This window comes from Haliotis rubra, unplaced genomic scaffold (genome assembly GCF_003918875.1).
Source record: "Haliotis rubra isolate DU_JTF1 unplaced genomic scaffold, ASM391887v1 Scf306, whole genome shotgun sequence".
Taxonomy (NCBI): domain Eukaryota; kingdom Metazoa; phylum Mollusca; class Gastropoda; order Lepetellida; family Haliotidae; genus Haliotis; species Haliotis rubra.
In genome coordinates this window covers 918,169-937,630 of record NW_025766976.1, presented here as the reverse complement: position 1 = coordinate 937,630, position 19,462 = coordinate 918,169, and the positions used below count along the sequence as shown (strand labels likewise).

Here is a 19,462-nt window from a genome sequence, read left to right as displayed (position 1 = left end):
CTGGTGTCCCCCGCCGCCGTGATATTGCTGGAATATTGCTAAAACCTGTGTAAAACGAAACTCCCTCACTCAAAAAGTATCAACGCTCCCCCTTAAGAAAGTTCATAACTGCTGAAACGTCTGTAAAATCTCTCATGTTTTGGAAAGTCACTCATCTCTATGCTCTTCATCTTCAATACCTGGAGAAATTAGCAAACCTCCTGCAATTTTGTACTATTCAATATGATAATTGTATTTAACAGAAATGTTCTCAATACGTCGGAGAGATATATTTTAGGCCATGTAATGAATTTTATTAGCTGCCATATCCGCTGACGATCATCTTGCTTCTCGTCCTTAGTCCGACTTTGCCCAGCTAAGAGCCTACAGAACGGAGATACAGTGTTCAACCACACGAACCGATTCTCCTGATTGTGTTGCGACGGTGAAGGGTAGTGGCTAGAGCGAAGACCCAGGTTCGATTAGCTTCATGGGCTCAAAATGTGTCCATTTCTGGAGTCCCCTGCCGTGATTGCTTGAATATTGCTAAATGGGCGTAGTACATATTTACTTTTCAGTTTTCATTGCGTTTCCAACTTCATTTTCCTGCACTACAGTGTTTATATATTCAGGATGAGGTGTTGTGTCATGAAGCTATACACTCAGGATAAAGTATGGTGAGTGCAAGTTCTAGTCTGTCATACAGACCCTGAAACAAGTATTTCCCAATGCAGCCCATGCAAGCCTAGAATATGTGGCATGTCTAGATTACCAGGTCTCAGGACTTGGTTTTTTTTAATATTTATATATGTTAATTTCAGAGAACTATATGTTCTCCAAGACGGCTTCCTTGAGATCTGACCTCTGGAAAGTGCACATACGTAATGAAGACTTCAACATATGGTCAACAGAGACAAAAGGCTTTATGGAGACTCAATTACATTTATGCACAGTATCCGTAGTTCGAGACAGCCGGAGAGCCAACATGTAAAACAGATTTGGTTCCCCCCTAGTAAAAGTTCCGTTGGAACTTTTCATTCCAACATTTGTTCCTGTAATAGTGCATGCGGAACAATTATTTCGTTCCGCACACACAGAATTTATTCCGGGTAAAGAGGAACTTCCACACACATCATAAAGTGTCTAAAAGAGGGTTTTGTTTGTCCGGGTGGTCTTAACAATTGGGTCGTGGGGAACAGAAAAGAAAAAAAAGAAGATTTTCCTACGGTATTTGTTTCATATGGAACAAATCATGTGGCTATTAAGAAGCAATTATCATGTGTGAAAGTTCTTTTATTTTTTTTATGAAAATACATTGTAGATTCCCCAGAATCCGAACTGATGATTCTAAATGAATCTTGTGTTAAAAAGAGTTCAGTTATTATGTAACCAAGTTACCTTTATTAATCAGGTTACAATCATTAGCCAGGTTACAGTCAACATGTAACCAAGTTACAGTCAGTCAGTAGCCAGGTTACAGTCAACATTTTACCAAGTTAGTCAGTAGTCAGGTTACAGTCAATATGTAACCAAGTTACAGTCAGTCAGTAGCCAGGTTACAGTCAACATGTAAGTTAGTCAAGTTACAGTCAACATGTATCCAGTAGCAGTCAGTCAGTAGCAGGTTACATGTAACCAACATGTATCAGTCAGTCAGTAGCCAGGTTACAGTCAACATGTAACCAATTAACAGTCAGTAGCCAGGCTACAGTCAACATGTAACCAAGTTACAGTCAGTCAGTAGCCAGGTTACAGTCATTATGTGACCAATTAACAGTCAGTAGCCAGATTACAGTCAACATGTAACCAAGTTACAGTTAGTCAGTAGCCAGGTTACAGTCAACATGTTACCAAGTTAGTCAGTAGCCAGGTAACAGTCAACATGTAACCAAGTTACAGTCAGTCAGTAGCCAGGTTACAGTCAACATGTAACCAAGTTACAGTCAGTCAGTAGCCAGGTTACAGTCAACATGTAACCAAGTTACAGTCAGTCAGTAGCCAGGTTACAGTCAACATGTAACCAATTAACAGTCAGTAGCCAGGTTACAGTCAACATGTAACCAATTAACAATCAGTCAGTAGCCAGATTACAGTCAACATGTAACCAAGTTACAGTTAGTCGGTAGCCAGGTTACAGTCAATATGTAACCAAGTTACAGTCAGTCAGTAGCCAGGTTAGTGAACATGAAACCAAGTTACAGTTAGTCTGTAGCCAGATTACAGTGAACATGTAACCAAGTTACAGTTAGTCAGTCGACATTTAACCAAGTTGAAGTTAGTCAGTAGCCAGGTTACAGTCAACATGTAACCGAGTTGAAGTTAGTAGACATCTCGGTATTGACAAGTTGGATGAGTCCATTTTGCATTCAATAATCACTGGAATAGGTTAGGCCTACGGTATTTGTTCCTTTTCGATGGAATATTTGCCGTATGTGCGGAATTTTTATTCGTGTCATCCATTCTCAATTTCACGGCATTTATTCCGAACCGGAACATTTACTACTCGGAACTAAATCATGTTTACAAACATTATATACTAATAATAGGAAGAAACCTCAGCTATATTTCCAATTCAAACATATACTATACTTCACATCTGGCACTTAATAACATTTACGATTTACGACATGTGATCTGTACACAAGCCCTTGGGCCGCCATTTCATCATGACGCCCGTATTCGTGATTTCAAAGGAGCTGTAATAATGATATAATGAAATAATAATATTATACAACAGAGTTCGGGTAAACGAGGTTTTCATCTCGAATGTTAGAACATATGAACACAAACCTGCAAACCGTCTTGAAAAAGTCACTCAAACTGAATGTCAACAATTTTGTGAAATCGTCCATCTTTAATTCTCACACTGACGCCCTTGGTTAGATTCATGACTTCAGTCTCAGTGCCCTCATCGTCATCAACATCAGTAAAAGCATCGTCATTGAGGTCATCTCTGCTGGAGACTTTGCATATTATACCCTGACTAGCCGAGAAGGCAGATTTCAAATCGGTCTTCAATGCAATGTCATTTTCGGCGTAAGGGCGACACATTCCTTCAATGGGCTCGGTTGGGTAGTCATACTTGTGACGACGTCGCCCGACTCCCAGCTTTGAGTATTCGTGAACTTGTCCTGTGGGTAGCTGCTGGTCTTCTACCTCTGGAGCCTTGCGAGGGAGGCGACTATTGCAGCCGCAGCCTAGCCTGTGGGAAAATAGTTAATGTGTTATGGGGTTAAATATTAAACGAAAATCAGGATGCTCAAATTATCTACAATTGATATCCTATTCTTTAAGATGAAACTGTTTGAACTGATTAGGCCTTCTGGATGAGACTGGTTACTCGTAGGCGTCTTAATTGACCCCTGGATGAACTTTTGACAGTATTCCGGTTAATGTTAATATAATAATAATGCATATTTATAGGGCGCCTGTTTCCACACGTGTGGATGCTCAAACCGCTAACAGATTATAACCCAGGTTGCCTGTTAGGCGCTAGAAAGTTATAATATAGTCACATGACTTATCCCATCGGGTACCCATGTTCTGCTGCGTGAACAGGGGCAATTTTGAACAAACATTCTTGCATAACGTGAGACCACATGTATCACATATGAAGTCCAAGAAACTCGCAGGAGTCAAGCTGCCAAATACGGTCACCCATCCAATGACTCTCCGCACCCAACGTTGCTTATTTTATGAGCTCTCTGCACAGGACCACACACCACCACATGTGATAACGTTGCATCAGCTGAATGGGAGATGAAAGTCCAAAGTGATTTTGGTGTTAGACGGTTATGATTTATTTCTGAAACCCACAAGCATGAGTACAGTACTGACAAAACTAGGACTATTACCGGGACGAACCGGGATTCGAACCCACAGTGATACGTTTCTGGCGTGCCAATGGGACGCAGCTCCGTGTAGCAACATTGCGGCCCCTAAGACAACTGGTTTAACCTTGCCAATCACTTACCCCTGATTAGCTGTAAGATGGCCTTGTGAGCAAAGGTGTCGCTTGTATCAGACTGAATAAAGTTCCAGTTCTCTGCATGGGTACAATGTGTGAAGAACATGTATAGCTTTCTCTGCCGCAGTATGGCTGCGATAATGCTAAAGGGGTACAAACCATACTCTTTCGCTCTTATAAAAGACAAAGAGAATTTCTTTAGAGTTTGAAAAGGCGTTAGGAGAAATGAGAGTATTCTCAAATGGTGCCTTAAACTGAACATTGATTGTGTTAGTTCGGGTAAAGAGTGTAGTCGAACCTCGTGTCTCCGGACTCCGCCTATGCGTTTTAGCAAATACCATTAGGTAGTGGATGTCTGTTACATAGTCATCTGGTGAACATTATCTTGTTGCCTTAACTCATTCGTAAATGTTATTATCTTGTAAATGAATCTTTCGTCTCTCCAGGGGATAACGGGTTTACTTTTGGTCAAAGCAATCGCTCGACAACCCGAAAGCCCGGGTTCGATCCCCCACATGGGTCTTTGTGTGAAAAAACGGACAAACCCTTTCGATGTTCTTAAGAAATCTCTGGACGATCCAAACTGTTGTCATACCAATCCTATTTCGCGTGTCACTCACCGTGACATAAAGTCACAACCACTCAGGATGTAATCGTGAGTGAGTTTAGTTTTGCGCCGCACAAAGCAATACTCTAGCTTTATGGAGGCTGTCTCTAAATGATCGAGTCTGGACCAGGGGCTCCTTTCACGAAGCGACCTTTACTAAGGTTAACCTTGACTCCCATTCTTTAACATTGCACTAAGGTTACCTTTGTGACTTACGATCACCTTAGTGCTTTGTGAAAGGAGGCCCTGATCAGCAACATGAACATCGATCTACGCAATTTAGAAACGATGACATGTGTTAGCCCTGTCAGCGAGCCTGACCACACGATCCCGTTGGTCACCTCTTACGACAAGCATGAGTTACTGAAGATCAGTTCTAACCCGGATCTTCACGGCTCACGAAGTAATCCCTGACAGACCTCGATTGTATGTACATATAGTACGACTTACCTACAGAGCGCGGAGACAAGTGTGAGGAAAATTACAAACAACACCAGTAAACCAAAGCTGCAGCCGGCGATCACGTATGCATCTGAAAAATAGATAGATGTACATGTGAGGTAATATCACTGATTCCGTCTTTCGGTAACTAGCAAAGATCCGAGTTAGAATTGGCCTTTAGCAGCCGGCGTTTGCCGTAAGAAGCTACTAACGGGATGGGGTGGTCAACCTCACTGACTGAGTTGACGCTTAATGTCATGAGCATCGATGTACTTGGATACCATGACAAGCGTCAAACAAGAGAGCAGATCTGACCACTCGATCCCGTTAGTCGCCTAGCATAGATTACTGGAGGCCAATTCTAACCCGGATGTTCACGGATCAGGGATCAGGCCCCGATTTCTCGAAACAAACTTAAGTTTTTACTCAAATTTCAAACTGAGTTTGACAATTTGAAACAGCTGAATTTTAAACTCAACTGCATTTATAAAATATAAAAGCCTAAACAACTTAAGTAATCCATCCACCAAACTCAAATTGTCTAGTATGTTTGAGTTTAATATCATTTTCAGTTCATTCTGCTAAATGCATTTTCTCTATTTGAGTCAAAACTCGAACTTAAGTCAAAACTCAGACTTAAGTTTGTTTCGAGAAATCGGGGCCAGGTGAGGCCCAGTACGTCAAAACTGTTTGGCACCTCCATATCTTGGGTATCACCAAGGTGGGTAACGTCAAACACATTTGGCTTCTTGCGGCATCTGGTGACACGCCTGCATGCCCTTATACACGTGGTTAATTTAATGTCATTAGTAGATTCATATTCACTGCGTGCTCACGTCGAGAAGAATGTCTGAAACTGGGACAGTGTTGTAAGTCTGGATCTAATTATCAACCTAGGGTTGCCAATCAAACCGAACCTCATCTACACGTAGGGCGATGGGGTAACCCAGTGGTTAAAGCTCCCGCTCGTCACGCTGAAGGACCGGGTTCGATTCCCTACATGGGAACAATGTGTGAAGCCCATTTCTGGTGTCCCCCGCCGTGATATTGCTGGAATATTGCTAAAAGCGGCGTAAAACCATACTCACTCAACCACTCATCCACATATATGTGGGCAATACGAAGCGACATGACAGAAGGAAGTTAGCAGTTTTTCTGTGAATTACCATAGCAACAATCAAGTTGAATCAACATAGGGTAACAACATTCAACTCAGCATAACAACATTGGAACCAAAATAACAACATTCGACAAGCTATACAACCATACAGACAGAATCTATCAACATTCAACACAGCATAGAATAATCCGCAGCAATAAAACAACGTTTTATACAAAGCAACATACAGTGTAATATTCAATGAATTATAACAGAATATAATTCAACACATAACAACATATAACTTGATATAAAATTTCACGCGGCAAACTATTTAGCACGCCATTAAACATTCAATACTGCAATACAAACATTACACGCTTCAAACACTGACTGACTGACTGACTGAGTTTAGTTTTACGCCGCTTTTAGCAATATTCCAGCAATATCACGGCGGGGGACACCAGAAATGGGCTTACACATTGTGCCCATGTGGGGAATCGAACCCGGGTCTTCGGCGTGACGAGCCAACGCTTGAACCACTAGGCTACCCCACCGCCCCCGCTTTAAACAACATTTAATATCGCATAGCAACATTGAACACTGTATTACAACATATCACAGATGCATTCAGCAAATTATAATATCATTCAGCGTATCAAAACAGCTTCCAGTGTGTCAAACAAGAAACATTCATCACAGCTTAGAGAATTTCAGCACGTTTCAACGTTGGGGAACGATTAATGCTTCATATTGTACCCATGTGGGGAATCGAACTCGGGTCTTCGGTGTGACGAGCGAACGCTTTAACCACAGGCTGTCCCTCCAGCCGATAAATGACATACTGCCGTATTTTGTTTGGTTAGTTTCATGTTGAGTACATAGTGGTTTATCAGCCAAGAGACAAACATTTGTTATATATTCCTGATTTACGATATTTCAGACATGCAAACACCCGAGAAAACTAGGCATCTCTTTTGACAATAATATGACTGGCAAATGGAAAGATAGTACCACTAACCTGTGGGTGAACCCGGAGTGCTAGCTTCAGTGGTGTTATTGGACATTTTGCCTGCAGTAAAAAAAAATCGGTGTCGAGTACAAACCGCCTTGGTCCTTTATATCATGGGAGGAAATTCAGTTTGAAACTGTTGTTATAGTACTACAGTTCACATCCTTTTGGAGTTTCATAACGGGGAGCAGGTAATATTTGTTATCCAACGGCACGTGTCGATCCCAAGCGAAAACTAAACCTTAACCGGAAATCAGCCCGTAATAGAATTAGCTGCGAAACAGACAAAGAGACAGGATGTAATTCACAATTATGTTCTGGAAGTAAGTTTACAATGAACACAAATCGCCATAAAGGCATCACAGTGATACTACAAAATGGAGTGCCATTGCAAATTCCAAGGCAGTTTAATTCAAAAACAGTGATTACAGCGATATTCATCTCATTGCTAGTTCCAATGGTCAAGTTTCCAAAGCTGAGTAATTGAGCTTGAGTGAACGAAATTTTATGCCGCCTTTTGCAATATTCCAGCAATATCATGGCGGGGGCTTCACACATTGTACCCATGTGGGGAATCGAACCCAGGTCTTTGGGGTGACGAGCGAACGGTTTAACCACTACCCCACCGCCCCTCAAAGCTGAGTAACCAAGGTAAGAATGGCAACACCCAACTGCTGGTCTTGTGGCTTGAGATGTAAAGTGCGATACGAGACAAGAGTTTACTCCCCTTATATAAATAAGAAAGAAATAGTGAGTGAGTGAGTGAGTAGTTTTACGCCGCTTTTAGCAATATCCCAGCAAATAATTTCACGGCGGGGTTACATCAGAAATGGGCTTCACATTGTACCCAGAAAGAAAAAACACTTCAGAAGATTATCTAACTCCCTAGGTCAGAATATAGTGGAAAAGGCCATAGGGCTGTAGGGCTCAGTCTAAGTATATGAAAGGTCTAAGCACAGCACACCACTGTCCCTAGCTGACAATTCACTTGTACAATATATTATACGTGGAACACTGTTACATAATGAAACAGCTGCTAAATAACTCCATGTGTATTTGTGTGTTAGTACGCGTAGAGTCAGAAAGCATAGTTTGTCAGGTAAAGTCCGTCACGTGCAAAGTGTGGAAGCATAGTTTGGCAAATAAAGTCCATCACGTGCAAAATGTGGAAGCATGGTCTATTGGATACTGCTTATCACGTGTAAAGTGTGTGAGCATGGTCTGTTTGATACTGCTTATCACGTGTAAAGTAGTGACGCGTGGTCTGTTGGATAATGCTTATCACGTGTAAGGTGTGTAAGCATGGTCTGTTGGATACTGCTTATCACGTGTAAAGTAGTGATAAGTGGTCTGTTGGATACTGCTTATCACGTGTAAAGTAGGGATAAGTGATCTGTTGGATACTGCTTATAACGTGTAAAGTAGGGATAAGTGATCTGTTGGATACTGCTTATCACGTGTAAAGTAGAAGTGATCTGGGATACCGCCTGTAACATGGATCTGTTGGATACTGCTTATCACGTGTAAAGTAGTGATAAGTGATCTGTTGGATACCGCTTATCACGTGTAAAGTGTGCAAGCATGGTCTGTGTTGATACTGCCTGTAACACGTGTAAAGTAGGGATAAGTGATCTGTTGGATACTGCTTATCACGTGTAAAGTAGGGAAGAGGGATCTGTTGGATACTGCTTATCACGTGTAAAGTAGGATAAGTGGTCTGTTGGATACTGCTTATCACGTGTAAAGTAGGGAAGCGTGGTCTGTTGGATACTGCTTATCACGTGTAAAGTAGGGAAGCGTGGTCTGTTGGATACTGCCTGTAACGTGTAAAGTAGTGGAAGCATGGTCTGTTGGATACTGCTTATCACGTGTAAAGTAGGGAAGCATGGTCTGTTGGATACTGCATATCACGTGTAAAGTAGTGACGCATGGTCTGTTGGATACTGCATATCACGTGTAAAGTAGGAAGCATGGTCTGTTGGATACTGCATATCACGTGTAAAGTAGTGACGCATGGTCTGTTGGATACTGCTTATCACGTGTAAAGTAGTGACGCATGGTCTGTTGGATACTGCATATCACGTGTAAAGTAGGGAAGCATGGTCTGTTGGATACTGCTTATCACGTGTAAAGTAGTGAAGCGTGGTCTGTTGGATACTGCATATCACGTGTAAAGTAGTGACGAATGGTCTATTTGTGATACTGCATATCACGTGTAAAGTAGCGACGCATGGTCTGTTGGATACTGCTTATCACGTGTAAGGTGTTTAAGCATGGTCTGTTGGATACTGCATATCACGTGTAAAGTAGTGACGCGTGGTCTGTTGGATAATGCTTATCACGTGTAAAGTAGTGACGCATGGTCTGTTGGATACTGCTTATCACGTGTAAAGTGTAAGTGAAGCATGGTCTGTTGGATACTGTTTAGCACATGTAAAGGAGGGAAGCATGGTCTGTTGGATACTGTTTAGCACATGTAAAGGAGGGAAGCATGGTCTGTTGGATACTGTTTAGCACATGTAAAGGAGGGGAAGCATGGTCTGTTGGATACTGTTTAGCACATGTAAAGGAGGGAAGCATGGTCTGTTGGATACTGTTTAGCACATGTAAAGGAGGGAAGCATGGTCTGTTGGATACTGTTTAGCACATGTAAAGGAGGGAAGCATGGTCTGTTGGATACTGTTTAGCACATGTAAAGGAGGGAAGCATGGTCTGTTGGATACTGTTTAGCACATGTAAAGGAGGAAGCATGGTCTATTGGATACTGCTTATCACGTGTAAAGCAGGGAAGCATGGTCTGTTGGATACTGTTTAGCACATGTAAAGGAGGGAAGCATGGTCTGTTGGATACTGTTTAGCACATGTAAAGGAGGGAAGCATGGTCTGCTGGATACTGTTTAGCACATGTAAAGGAGGGAAGCATGGTCTGTTGGATACTGTTTAGCACATGTAAAGGAGGGAAGCATGGTCTGTTGGATACTGTTTAGCACATGTAAAGGAGGGAAGCATGGTCTGTTGGATACTGTTTAGCACATGTAAAGGAGGGAAGCATGGTCTGTTGGATACTGTTTAGCACATGTAAAGGAAGGGAAGCATGGTCTGTTGGATACTGTTTAGCACATGTAAAGGAAGGGAAGCATGGTCTGCTGGATACTGTTTAGCACATGTAAAGGAAGGGAAGCATGGTCTGCTGGATACTGTTTAGCACATGTAAAGGAGGGAAGCATGGTCTGTTGGATACTGTTTAGCACATGTAAAGGAAGTGAAGCATGGTCTGCTGGATACTGTTTAGCACATGTAAAGGGGGGAAGCATGGTCTGTTGCAGTCACACATAACATAGTACACTTGGGGTTTTGTAACATCTGGGAAGCTGATAATAGCAGCACATGCCATGGTGAATACACACATTAAACACAACAGTTAATTAATGTGAATTTACTTCATATGAACTATTTCCAGTGTCAAGTAAATAAACTACTTCCCCTTTCAAGTTTCAAATATATAAAACTACTTCCCTGATTCCAGTCAAAAGGTTGTATAATTTGGTACAGGTCAGTGACGTTCAGTTTGGCATGTTGCGCTATCACATGATGCGGAAGTTTGTTTAATTGCCGGATAACTGTTCGTGCGCGTTAGGCACTAATGTAATAATTAGATCAGTGGAGCAATGGAGGGTAGGATCGGGTGGCCCAGGTAGTGGTGGGATGGAATAGGGTATGGAACGGTACATGGCGTGGGCAGGGAGTTGTGGAATTGGACGGGAGGGTAGGGTAGGATGGAGGTGGGCAAATAAGGATTTACGCCACTCTGTACAAAGATATGAATCGAACATTGCTAATTTTGCCAGAAATGACATACTTAAATAGTTAAAGTAGGATGACTAATTGTTGGGGTTTTTTGGTTAAAAAGTCCATAGTCTGTTACAGCATTGTGAATAACTATATCTTTTACTTTCTATTTTACAGTTTACTTTCATAGTTACCGATGCGAAAAAGTATTATGGTTTACATTGTTCCAGCTACAGAGACATCTGCATTTCAACCATATGCGATTTTCTAGAACTATACATTCATTGTATAAAAGATATGTGGGTTCTCTCCTAGTTAAAGTGTAGCAATGGTTTCTGCTTAAAGATGAGAACTGAGGGAAAGCTCAAACATGCACACCAAATGATAACTCTACAAACTGTAACTTATTGTTTTGCTTAAAACCTGAGAGGCAGTATTGTGTGGATACTTATTATGACCTTCATTTGGATGACCTTCATATGGGATGAACAAACGAGGAACGAGGAAGAAGATATGACAAATATTATTTATGTACACATTACTCATATATGACCAATATAATCTGAATAACTGTAGGCTAATACAACCAAAGAACTTCCTGAGGTTTCTTCTTTCGCCGTATTATACGTATATCTCGACTTTACGAAAGATTGCGCCAAGATTGTTTTGTTTTGTTTTGTTGTTTTTTTGTTTGTTTGTTTATGTTTAACGCCGCACACAGTAATATTCCATTTATATGGCGGCAGTCTGTAAATAATCGAATCTGGACTAGACAATCCAGTGATCAACAACATGAGCATCGATGACACGTGTCAACCAAGTCAGCGAGCCTGACCACCCGATCCCGTTAGTCGCCTCTTACCACATGCATGGGTTACTGAAGATCAATTCTAACCCGGATCTTCACGGGTTACAGCCAACCTGTAGTACCATATAGAAACCCGCACAAACACCCCTCAAATTATAGCAAATCAAAAAGATGTTTTCAGCTTTTGTAGTAAGTGAGTGTGTATAGTTTCACGCCGCTTTTAGCAATATTCCAGCAATATCACGGCGGGGACACCAGACATGGGCTTCACTTATTGTACCCATGTGGGGAATCGACTCATCGGCGAGACAAGCGAACGGTTTAACCACTAGGCTTCCAACCATCACACAGTTTTTGTTAGCATTCTCTATTTACAACTCCACCAACACATTATCTCGGTTGCCGTGTGTGATAATATGAACACGTTTCATTATTATAAATACCAAGGACGTGAAATTATAACTAAACCTTTATTTTTCTTCTTAGCAGACAGTGAGTGAGTGAGTTAGTTTGGTTTTAGGCCGCTTTGAGCAATATTCCAGCAACATCACGGCGGGGGACACCAGAAACGTGCTTCACACATTGTACCCATGTGGGGAATCGAACCCGCGTCTTCAGCGTGAGGAGCCAACGCTTTAACCACTAGGCTACCCCCACCGCCCCTAGCAGACAAGTAATGTTCCCGAAAGACAAGCATTCAAACACAACTCCCATACTGCAGGCACAATCTTCATCAATGATTGCTGGAAAACATGTATATACAACATATAAAATCACTGTCGATGGTGACACCTTGGCACAGGAACTTCCAACATCCGCATTGTTCCACAGCAAGAGTAACTAGAAGTAAATATTTACAGTTTGGGGTTCCTTGATTTCTAAACATACTTTCCTTTCGAGCGTCGAAACTTTTGTGTTGTCTGTTTCGTTTTCTTGGTATTGATTGTCACTACGCATTGTATATTGACCACACCCAGTAGATGGAGAAGCTGTGAGATAGCCGTCCGTTCCAACCTCAGGGCAAGGTTGTGGCAGATAGACGTGATCGTAGTGATCTCCGCTGAACAGTTCCATGTACTCATGGACACTTTCTCTTGTCGCCGGCTGTTCTTCGACAATGTCCTTTGTTTGTCTCTGTCGTCGTGTGCAACATCTACATCGGTTGCTGAAAAACAAAAATCAACCGGATAACTTGTCTTTAAAAAGTACGTCTTTTGAAAGGAATCGCTATGTTCACGTTTCTTTAAACCAACAATTACGTGGTGGTAAAATTGGTCCTCAAAACCTATTCCGGTCGTAAGAGGCGAGTTTGTGGATCGGACGGTCAGACTTTGGTTGATTAATATGTTATCATGCCAATGAAAGTCTAAATATTTACTCCTAATATTAATCACTGGATTGTGCAGTTCAAAAGTTGTGGGACTTTTCAAACGAAAGAACCAACGTAGAAGTTCATTTACCAGTTTTAACCAAGACAAAAACTAATGGTATAGGTTTCCTCATCACACCATTACTTCCCTCAGCTGATGCAGGATCCGGATTTGAATCCCACGTGTGCCTTGATAATGATCTTTGGGCTCAGTGCCCCTGTGTTCTGGGTGACAATACACTAACAGTATGTTGCACCACTTTAGGCTTTAACAAAGGACAATGATGTAAATGAAGCCCTGTTCAGAAAGACGTTATACCTAAACTCACTCACTCACTCATTCTTACCGGCAGAGGACAATAAGAACCAAAAGCAGAACCAGCAACATCACGGCGACGCCCGTGCTGCATCCACCAACTACGGCGGTGACATCCATTGCTGCAACAGAAAGATGTTGCGGAATGTCATCCACAGAAGAGCATTGAAACACAGTGACGTTATGTAGAATAGTCTTGAGACACAGAGACTGTCGATAGAATAACCCTTGAGACACAGACTTTATCCAGGACAGACTTCTTGAGACAGAATGACTTTACAACAATGCCATGGCAATGGGTTAAAAAGTATATAAAGGTGCACCTACCTGGCATTGTTGCATTGTGTAGTACTGTCAGAAGACATCGTATTGAATTGAGACAGGATTTGTTTCACTCCCTCATCCCCAAATAAAACCTATGCATCATACTAACACGAAAACGTTAAGTTACGGAAGCGTTGAAAGCGAGTGTATCGTATTAACATGAATATTCGCTTCCAAGCCCGCCCCAACTACGAGTTTCATGTCCTAAATCCTTCCGTGTGTTAAACAATAGAACGAGATTCAATAAATATTCGTAAATCATTTAGATATAGTCGGTGAGTGCCCGTACTACACGTTCGGACATCGTAATTGAAATTACTTTCAAATAAATGACCAGTCCCTAAGAAAAGATTTATTTGAAATGTGAGTGCAGTTCCTTTTGTGTCAAATGGGTGACTGCAGGGTGTCTGGGATTTTAAAAAACAATTATTATGCTTCAGACGGGGAAAAATAGAAATTATCTGTTACAAAAATTGCACTGGAATTATTTTGTTGAAAACAATTAGGATCCTAGTTCTCATTAATAACGTATCAAGACTCCACACAGGGTAACAGCCTGGTCGAGCAGAGATAATATAAGCGACACATATAAGTTATTCCCTGAAAACTGGGGAATTATAAAAGTTATTATACTCGTCAGGACAATGTATATTTTCCTAGTTTTTGCTTATGTAAATAGTTATGGTGCTGGGTCATAACCTTAGAATGACATCTTGTCAGCCAATGAGAATACAGAAAAACTTAGAGCACACACTACTGATAAATAGCGAGTCTGATGCCGAAATTGGACAAAATGGAAAACAATGAATGTAACAAGTATCTTAATGATTTGCCGTTGCATTCGGTAATTTTTTCGGGTAGACTGTAGCATTTAGGGCTCAAAACCGGAACGAACGTTATAGTGAAACATTGTCAAGCTCATGTGAACTCAAGGTCAAAAGGTCAAAATATGTCTATTTGTATGTAAGGCCACCGGCCCATATACAGCGGTTACAAGGAAGGTTCTCATTTAGGAGGATAACAATTGTTTTCTTAAAGAACCACTAAACTTTGTTTTTTGTTACTCTTTTAACCATTACATATGAAAGATTTGTGGTTAGTCTTATGCGGAACACCAAATTTATTCTTTAAAAACTTGTGGTTAATTAATACCGAGCGATTAAAAGTGGCCAAAAAGTCGCCTGCTTCCCTCTCGCCCGCCAACGAAACCACAGACAGGTTACGTAACTCTGTCGCCAGAGCACTGCAGTGACGTCATATGAGGAACGATTTTCAGTTAGTTGTATAGAAAATGTGTAGCACGCTCATCATTTTTATGATTTCTCGACATCAACGACGACATGCCGAATCGTTGCTTTGTCGTCAATTGCTCCTAGGGGTCGGGCGATGGTGTCCCCATGCACAGATTTCCACAGGATCCCGCAGTTCGTGCTAAATGGGTTATGTTTGTGAGTGCGAAGCGAGCGTTGTGGAAGCCTGAAACGATATCTTACTTGTGTTCAGATCGCTTCACGGAAGTTAAAGAATCAAAACTACTTACTAGTTGTAGTAAAATATGCATATGATTGATGACCATAAAGATTTTCTATGACACAACTTGTAACATAACGATTTCTTCCTCGGAAGTGAGGTTGTGGTCGAAGTAACAATAATATTGTAAGTAGTATTATATTGACACCCACCTCGCTGCCACGAGAGAAATTGTTATGATATACGCTATGTCATGCAAAATCCTATTGGCCATCAATAAAATACATATTTTACTACCAGTAGAAAGTAGTTTTGATTTTAACTCAGTGAAAACAAACCTAAATACCATTTATCCTCAGACTGGCGGATGTTCCCGACAGGGCGCCGCCATTTTAAAAATAAAAAATCTGTTAGAATTAATGAGATTATAGTTTGTTTTCATCAAGTTAGAAAATCAAGACTACTTTCTACTCGTTGTTAAATATGTATTGGAATCATAACCAAACGGATTTTGCATGACACAACTTATAACATAACGATTTCTTCCACGGAAGCGAGGTGGGGGTCGAAGTCACAATACTGCGCGATAAATGTCTTGCTACATTCCCATGGTTAATGTCCACTCACCAGTATGTAGATACTAGTCAATGTGCGTCTTTATATTGGGTCTTATAATCCTAATTAGTTTATTATCACACTTGTATGCATTTTGAAACTAAATAAAAAGCTGACGATCTGCTGATACTTATAGTGAATTTATAACAGAACTGTAATATCTAGACATTTTATAGTTTGCCAATGTGAATCATAATTCGCACACACACCCTAGTGCATGTTGTCTGTCTCATTACACTTCACGGCGAAAACAATGATTCTGTTGAATGCTACGACAAATGAATAAAAACAAAATGCAAATATTAAAATTAAAACAGATTAAAGTTATAGGAACAATATCAGGCCATTACCTTGTTCGAGGAATGTATCCATCAATATCCACAAAACTGTTCCAAATGATGTGTCTTTTAACAGTTTAATATACGAAAAAGTGATAAATCTTTTCAGGTATTGGTGTATAGTCTCATTGGTCACCCAAGATAGCAACCTGGCAACTAATTACATAATGTCCGCCTTTCTTTAAAAACAGTAATTTAGTTAGCCAATAATGGGCAATCAATCAATGTATTGCCGGTTAATCCTTTGAAAGAAGGACGTTGTTTTTACGCAGACACCCACACGACAGAGTGTATTCAGTATAGATTAGTAAATCTACATACATAAACACTACCTTTTGACAATTCCGCTGTGTAAGATAAAAGTAATTAATCAATCAGCGTGTTATCGGTTAATCCTTTGATCGATGTTTATAATGTTGAATATTTACTCCAGACACAAGAAATGCCAACTGGGAACCTTTGTCGGGTAATCTAAGTGTGTTACCACTAATTATACCTGTTATAAATTCATTAACTGACCATCAAGTGAATGATGACAAATAACATGTGTAGGTTTATACCACCTAACACGGGTTACAACGAGGGAGTATTAATTGCTGTATTGCATGTGAAAACTTATGGGCCGACACTGTTTTGAGAATACAAACAGATTTTACATGACATGATTAAATATCGAGGTAAAAACAACACAGAAATGGGATCAATTTGGATCAGTCATTATACAAATAGGGCCTAACGACACCAATCGATTTTGACAGAATCGTCTATGAAAACAAGTTGTAACTCGGAAACTAGGCAAAGCAGGAGACAAAATTAAATGACAGTAGATTGTGAGAACATATAGCTTTCATTTTCCACAACAATTGTCACGATTTCAGGTTTATACAAGCCTGTAAACACGATAATTTACCGCCTAAAATGTAGATGAATTCTGCATCGGCTCTCAAAGCTATTCCTCATATGACGTCACAGAGGCGCGCCGCTCTGATTGGTTGAAATTTCGTTCGCGGGTGAGAATTGTGCACTGTTGTCAAAAAGGTCGATTTAAGTCAATTAAAGGTCGAAATGAGTAGTTTTAATGACGGGGTTTCATTTATAACGATGCCAGTTAGTGATTTATGTATTTGTACCCCCTAGGGTTTATGTGACCTTTAACATAATAGCATGATGGATATACAGTGATAATATTTTTAAAATGGAGACATCGCATGAGGAAACAATTTTGTAAAATGCTGCATTATTACTTCTGATTGTAATACAGTTACGGAGATAATCAGAACGGATTTTATCATAGGCTGGAAATCTCTTACTGATTTTGATTTTGATCTCATGGGTACCAGTCGTACTGCCCCAACTACGAAGTGCCCCAGCAAATTTGGTCATTGATCCTAATTTGGTAAAATTTATTTAAAATGATTAAGTATATACCATGAAATGCATAGTTTTTGTCAACTTTGATATTACGTTCTTCGTATAAATGTTATTTGGAAGTAATATTTCTGATAAATGTTCCATTAGTAGTAAACACTTTTATATGAAGAACATAATATAAGGGGAGATAAAAACTATGCATTTAGAGCATATATTTAATCATTTTGAATAAACTGGGGCAATTTGACTACCTCTCTGGGCCAATTCGACCCAAAATCTGAAGCAATTTGACCAAATTTGCTGGGGCAATTCGACTGGCACCATGCCATTTCATCAAAATAGGACTTGATTTAATCTATGTCAAAAATACTACTGACAGTAAGTTGTAACATGGAATGATGTATATAGTACAAATGACGCTCGTGGGTACTGATTCCTTCTTCAGCCTAGCATTTGGATATTCATACCCCATATATGCATGTCTCTTTCATATGCGCTCGACTCAAAATGATCGGAACATTTCTCCTACCTAAATCCGTCTTTTTACTTGGAAAACGGAAGAAATGGTGTCTCTTTCCATTGTTCGATGATGCTGTGCATCCCCAGGCAACCGTATACCATCGTACCATTTACAAAAAACGACAGAAACAACACGATCTGTATTACTGTAGCACTTGGTCTTTGGCAATATGGCGGACGCTAGTCACATATGACGTGACGAGCGGAAAGGTCACGTGAGTTCCAGCGGAATATGCATAATGGCCGGAGCTCAGATATCAGGAACTGTTTAAAACATAAATAACCATTTTTGCATTTTAAATTTGGGTACAAGTTTCTGATGACTTTATCTTTCACCCAGCAAATTATTGTAATTGTCTAGTACTCTCCTTTAACGCCACACAATATTTCAGCTATATGGCGGCGGTATGTAAATAATTGAGTCTGGACCAGACAATCCAATGACAAAACACATGAGCATCAATTTATGCAATTGGGATACGATGACAAGTAAGCGAGTCTGACCACCCGATCCCGTTAGTTGCCTCTTACAAGTATGGTGACAAATTCTAACCCTGATCTTCTAAATTACAGGAATGGGACAGCCTCTAACTAGTACCAATATTACGTACTGCTGTCGTGAAGTAAAATGGGTTTAATGAGCGCTTAGAGAGCGAAACCCGTGAGCGTGCATGTTTATTCTTGTACCACTTAGGAATCAAGCCAGATTATAGTGCTACCCCTCTGACCATGCACACCCCACTCATACAATGCACCGACGGCGTTCCGACCAGGACGGCCAGTCAGGGCAACAACAAGTAGCCCGGTGTCAGGGATTTGCGACGATGTAAGACAAAAACGTATTTTTTATCTTTAATATCATTTAAAGTTTTATTTCACTAACCTTGAGGGATAAAGGACATATTCATCTATTTCACGCAAAAAGATCAAGAGTTTCCTGCAAAAAAAGCGTTGATGATATCGTATCGGCGAAACCTTTCCACGATGAGCCATACCTTTTGCTCCGCACTGCGAGGGAGTATTGTGATCACGTGGCTTCCTATTATATATTGCCTGTCACCAGCAGACGACTGATCTTACTGAATTTTCGCTTGCTATTTTTGGTTACAAAAGGCAACTGACTGGGCATCCGCCCTGCCGATAAAACTGCTTGTGCACTTCGATATAGCGCGAGCTGAGCATTCGTCGAAATCACTAGAACGTCGAATTCAGCTCGTTTTGGGATCCACAATCCTTGGCATGATAGTGGGGGTTAGAAACCCCGACCTTTCACTCTCTGGACAGACGCTCCGTCCACTAGACCATGGAATACAGGTCTCAAATGCTGAAAAGGACTAGATATGTAGACAGTGTATGTATTGCATAAAATGTCTTTCATTTAATATGACTTAAAAGCATTAATTGCAGTGACAAGTTGGATAACAAAGGTCGAAGAAAT

The 19,462-nt window shown here is 40.6% G+C and overlaps 1 protein-coding gene across 3 annotated transcripts; it reads right to left on the bottom strand.

Annotated features, from left to right (window-relative positions):
• Window positions 1-2,407: 2,407 nt before the first annotated feature.
• On the bottom strand, window positions 2,408-13,876 carry LOC124282906. Of its 3 annotated transcripts, XM_046718954.1 has the most exons (4): window positions 13,715-13,876; window positions 13,419-13,509; window positions 12,591-12,867; window positions 2,408-3,181 (listed from the first exon to the last, which is right to left on the bottom strand). In XM_046718954.1, exons 1-4 carry the CDS (start codon window positions 13,719-13,721, stop codon window positions 3,161-3,163), a joined length of 396 nt encoding a protein of 131 aa, XP_046574910.1. In that variant the 5' UTR covers window positions 13,722-13,876; the 3' UTR covers window positions 2,408-3,160. The 3 variants fall into 3 exon arrangements, with proteins under 3 accessions (XP_046574910.1, XP_046574908.1, XP_046574909.1); XM_046718952.1 differs by lacking the exons at window positions 12,591-12,867; window positions 13,419-13,509; window positions 13,715-13,876 and adding exons at window positions 5,004-5,085; window positions 7,115-7,251; XM_046718953.1 differs by lacking the exon at window positions 2,408-3,181 and having other exon boundaries at window positions 12,159-12,867.
• Between the last annotated feature and the right edge of the window lie 5,586 nt (window positions 13,877-19,462).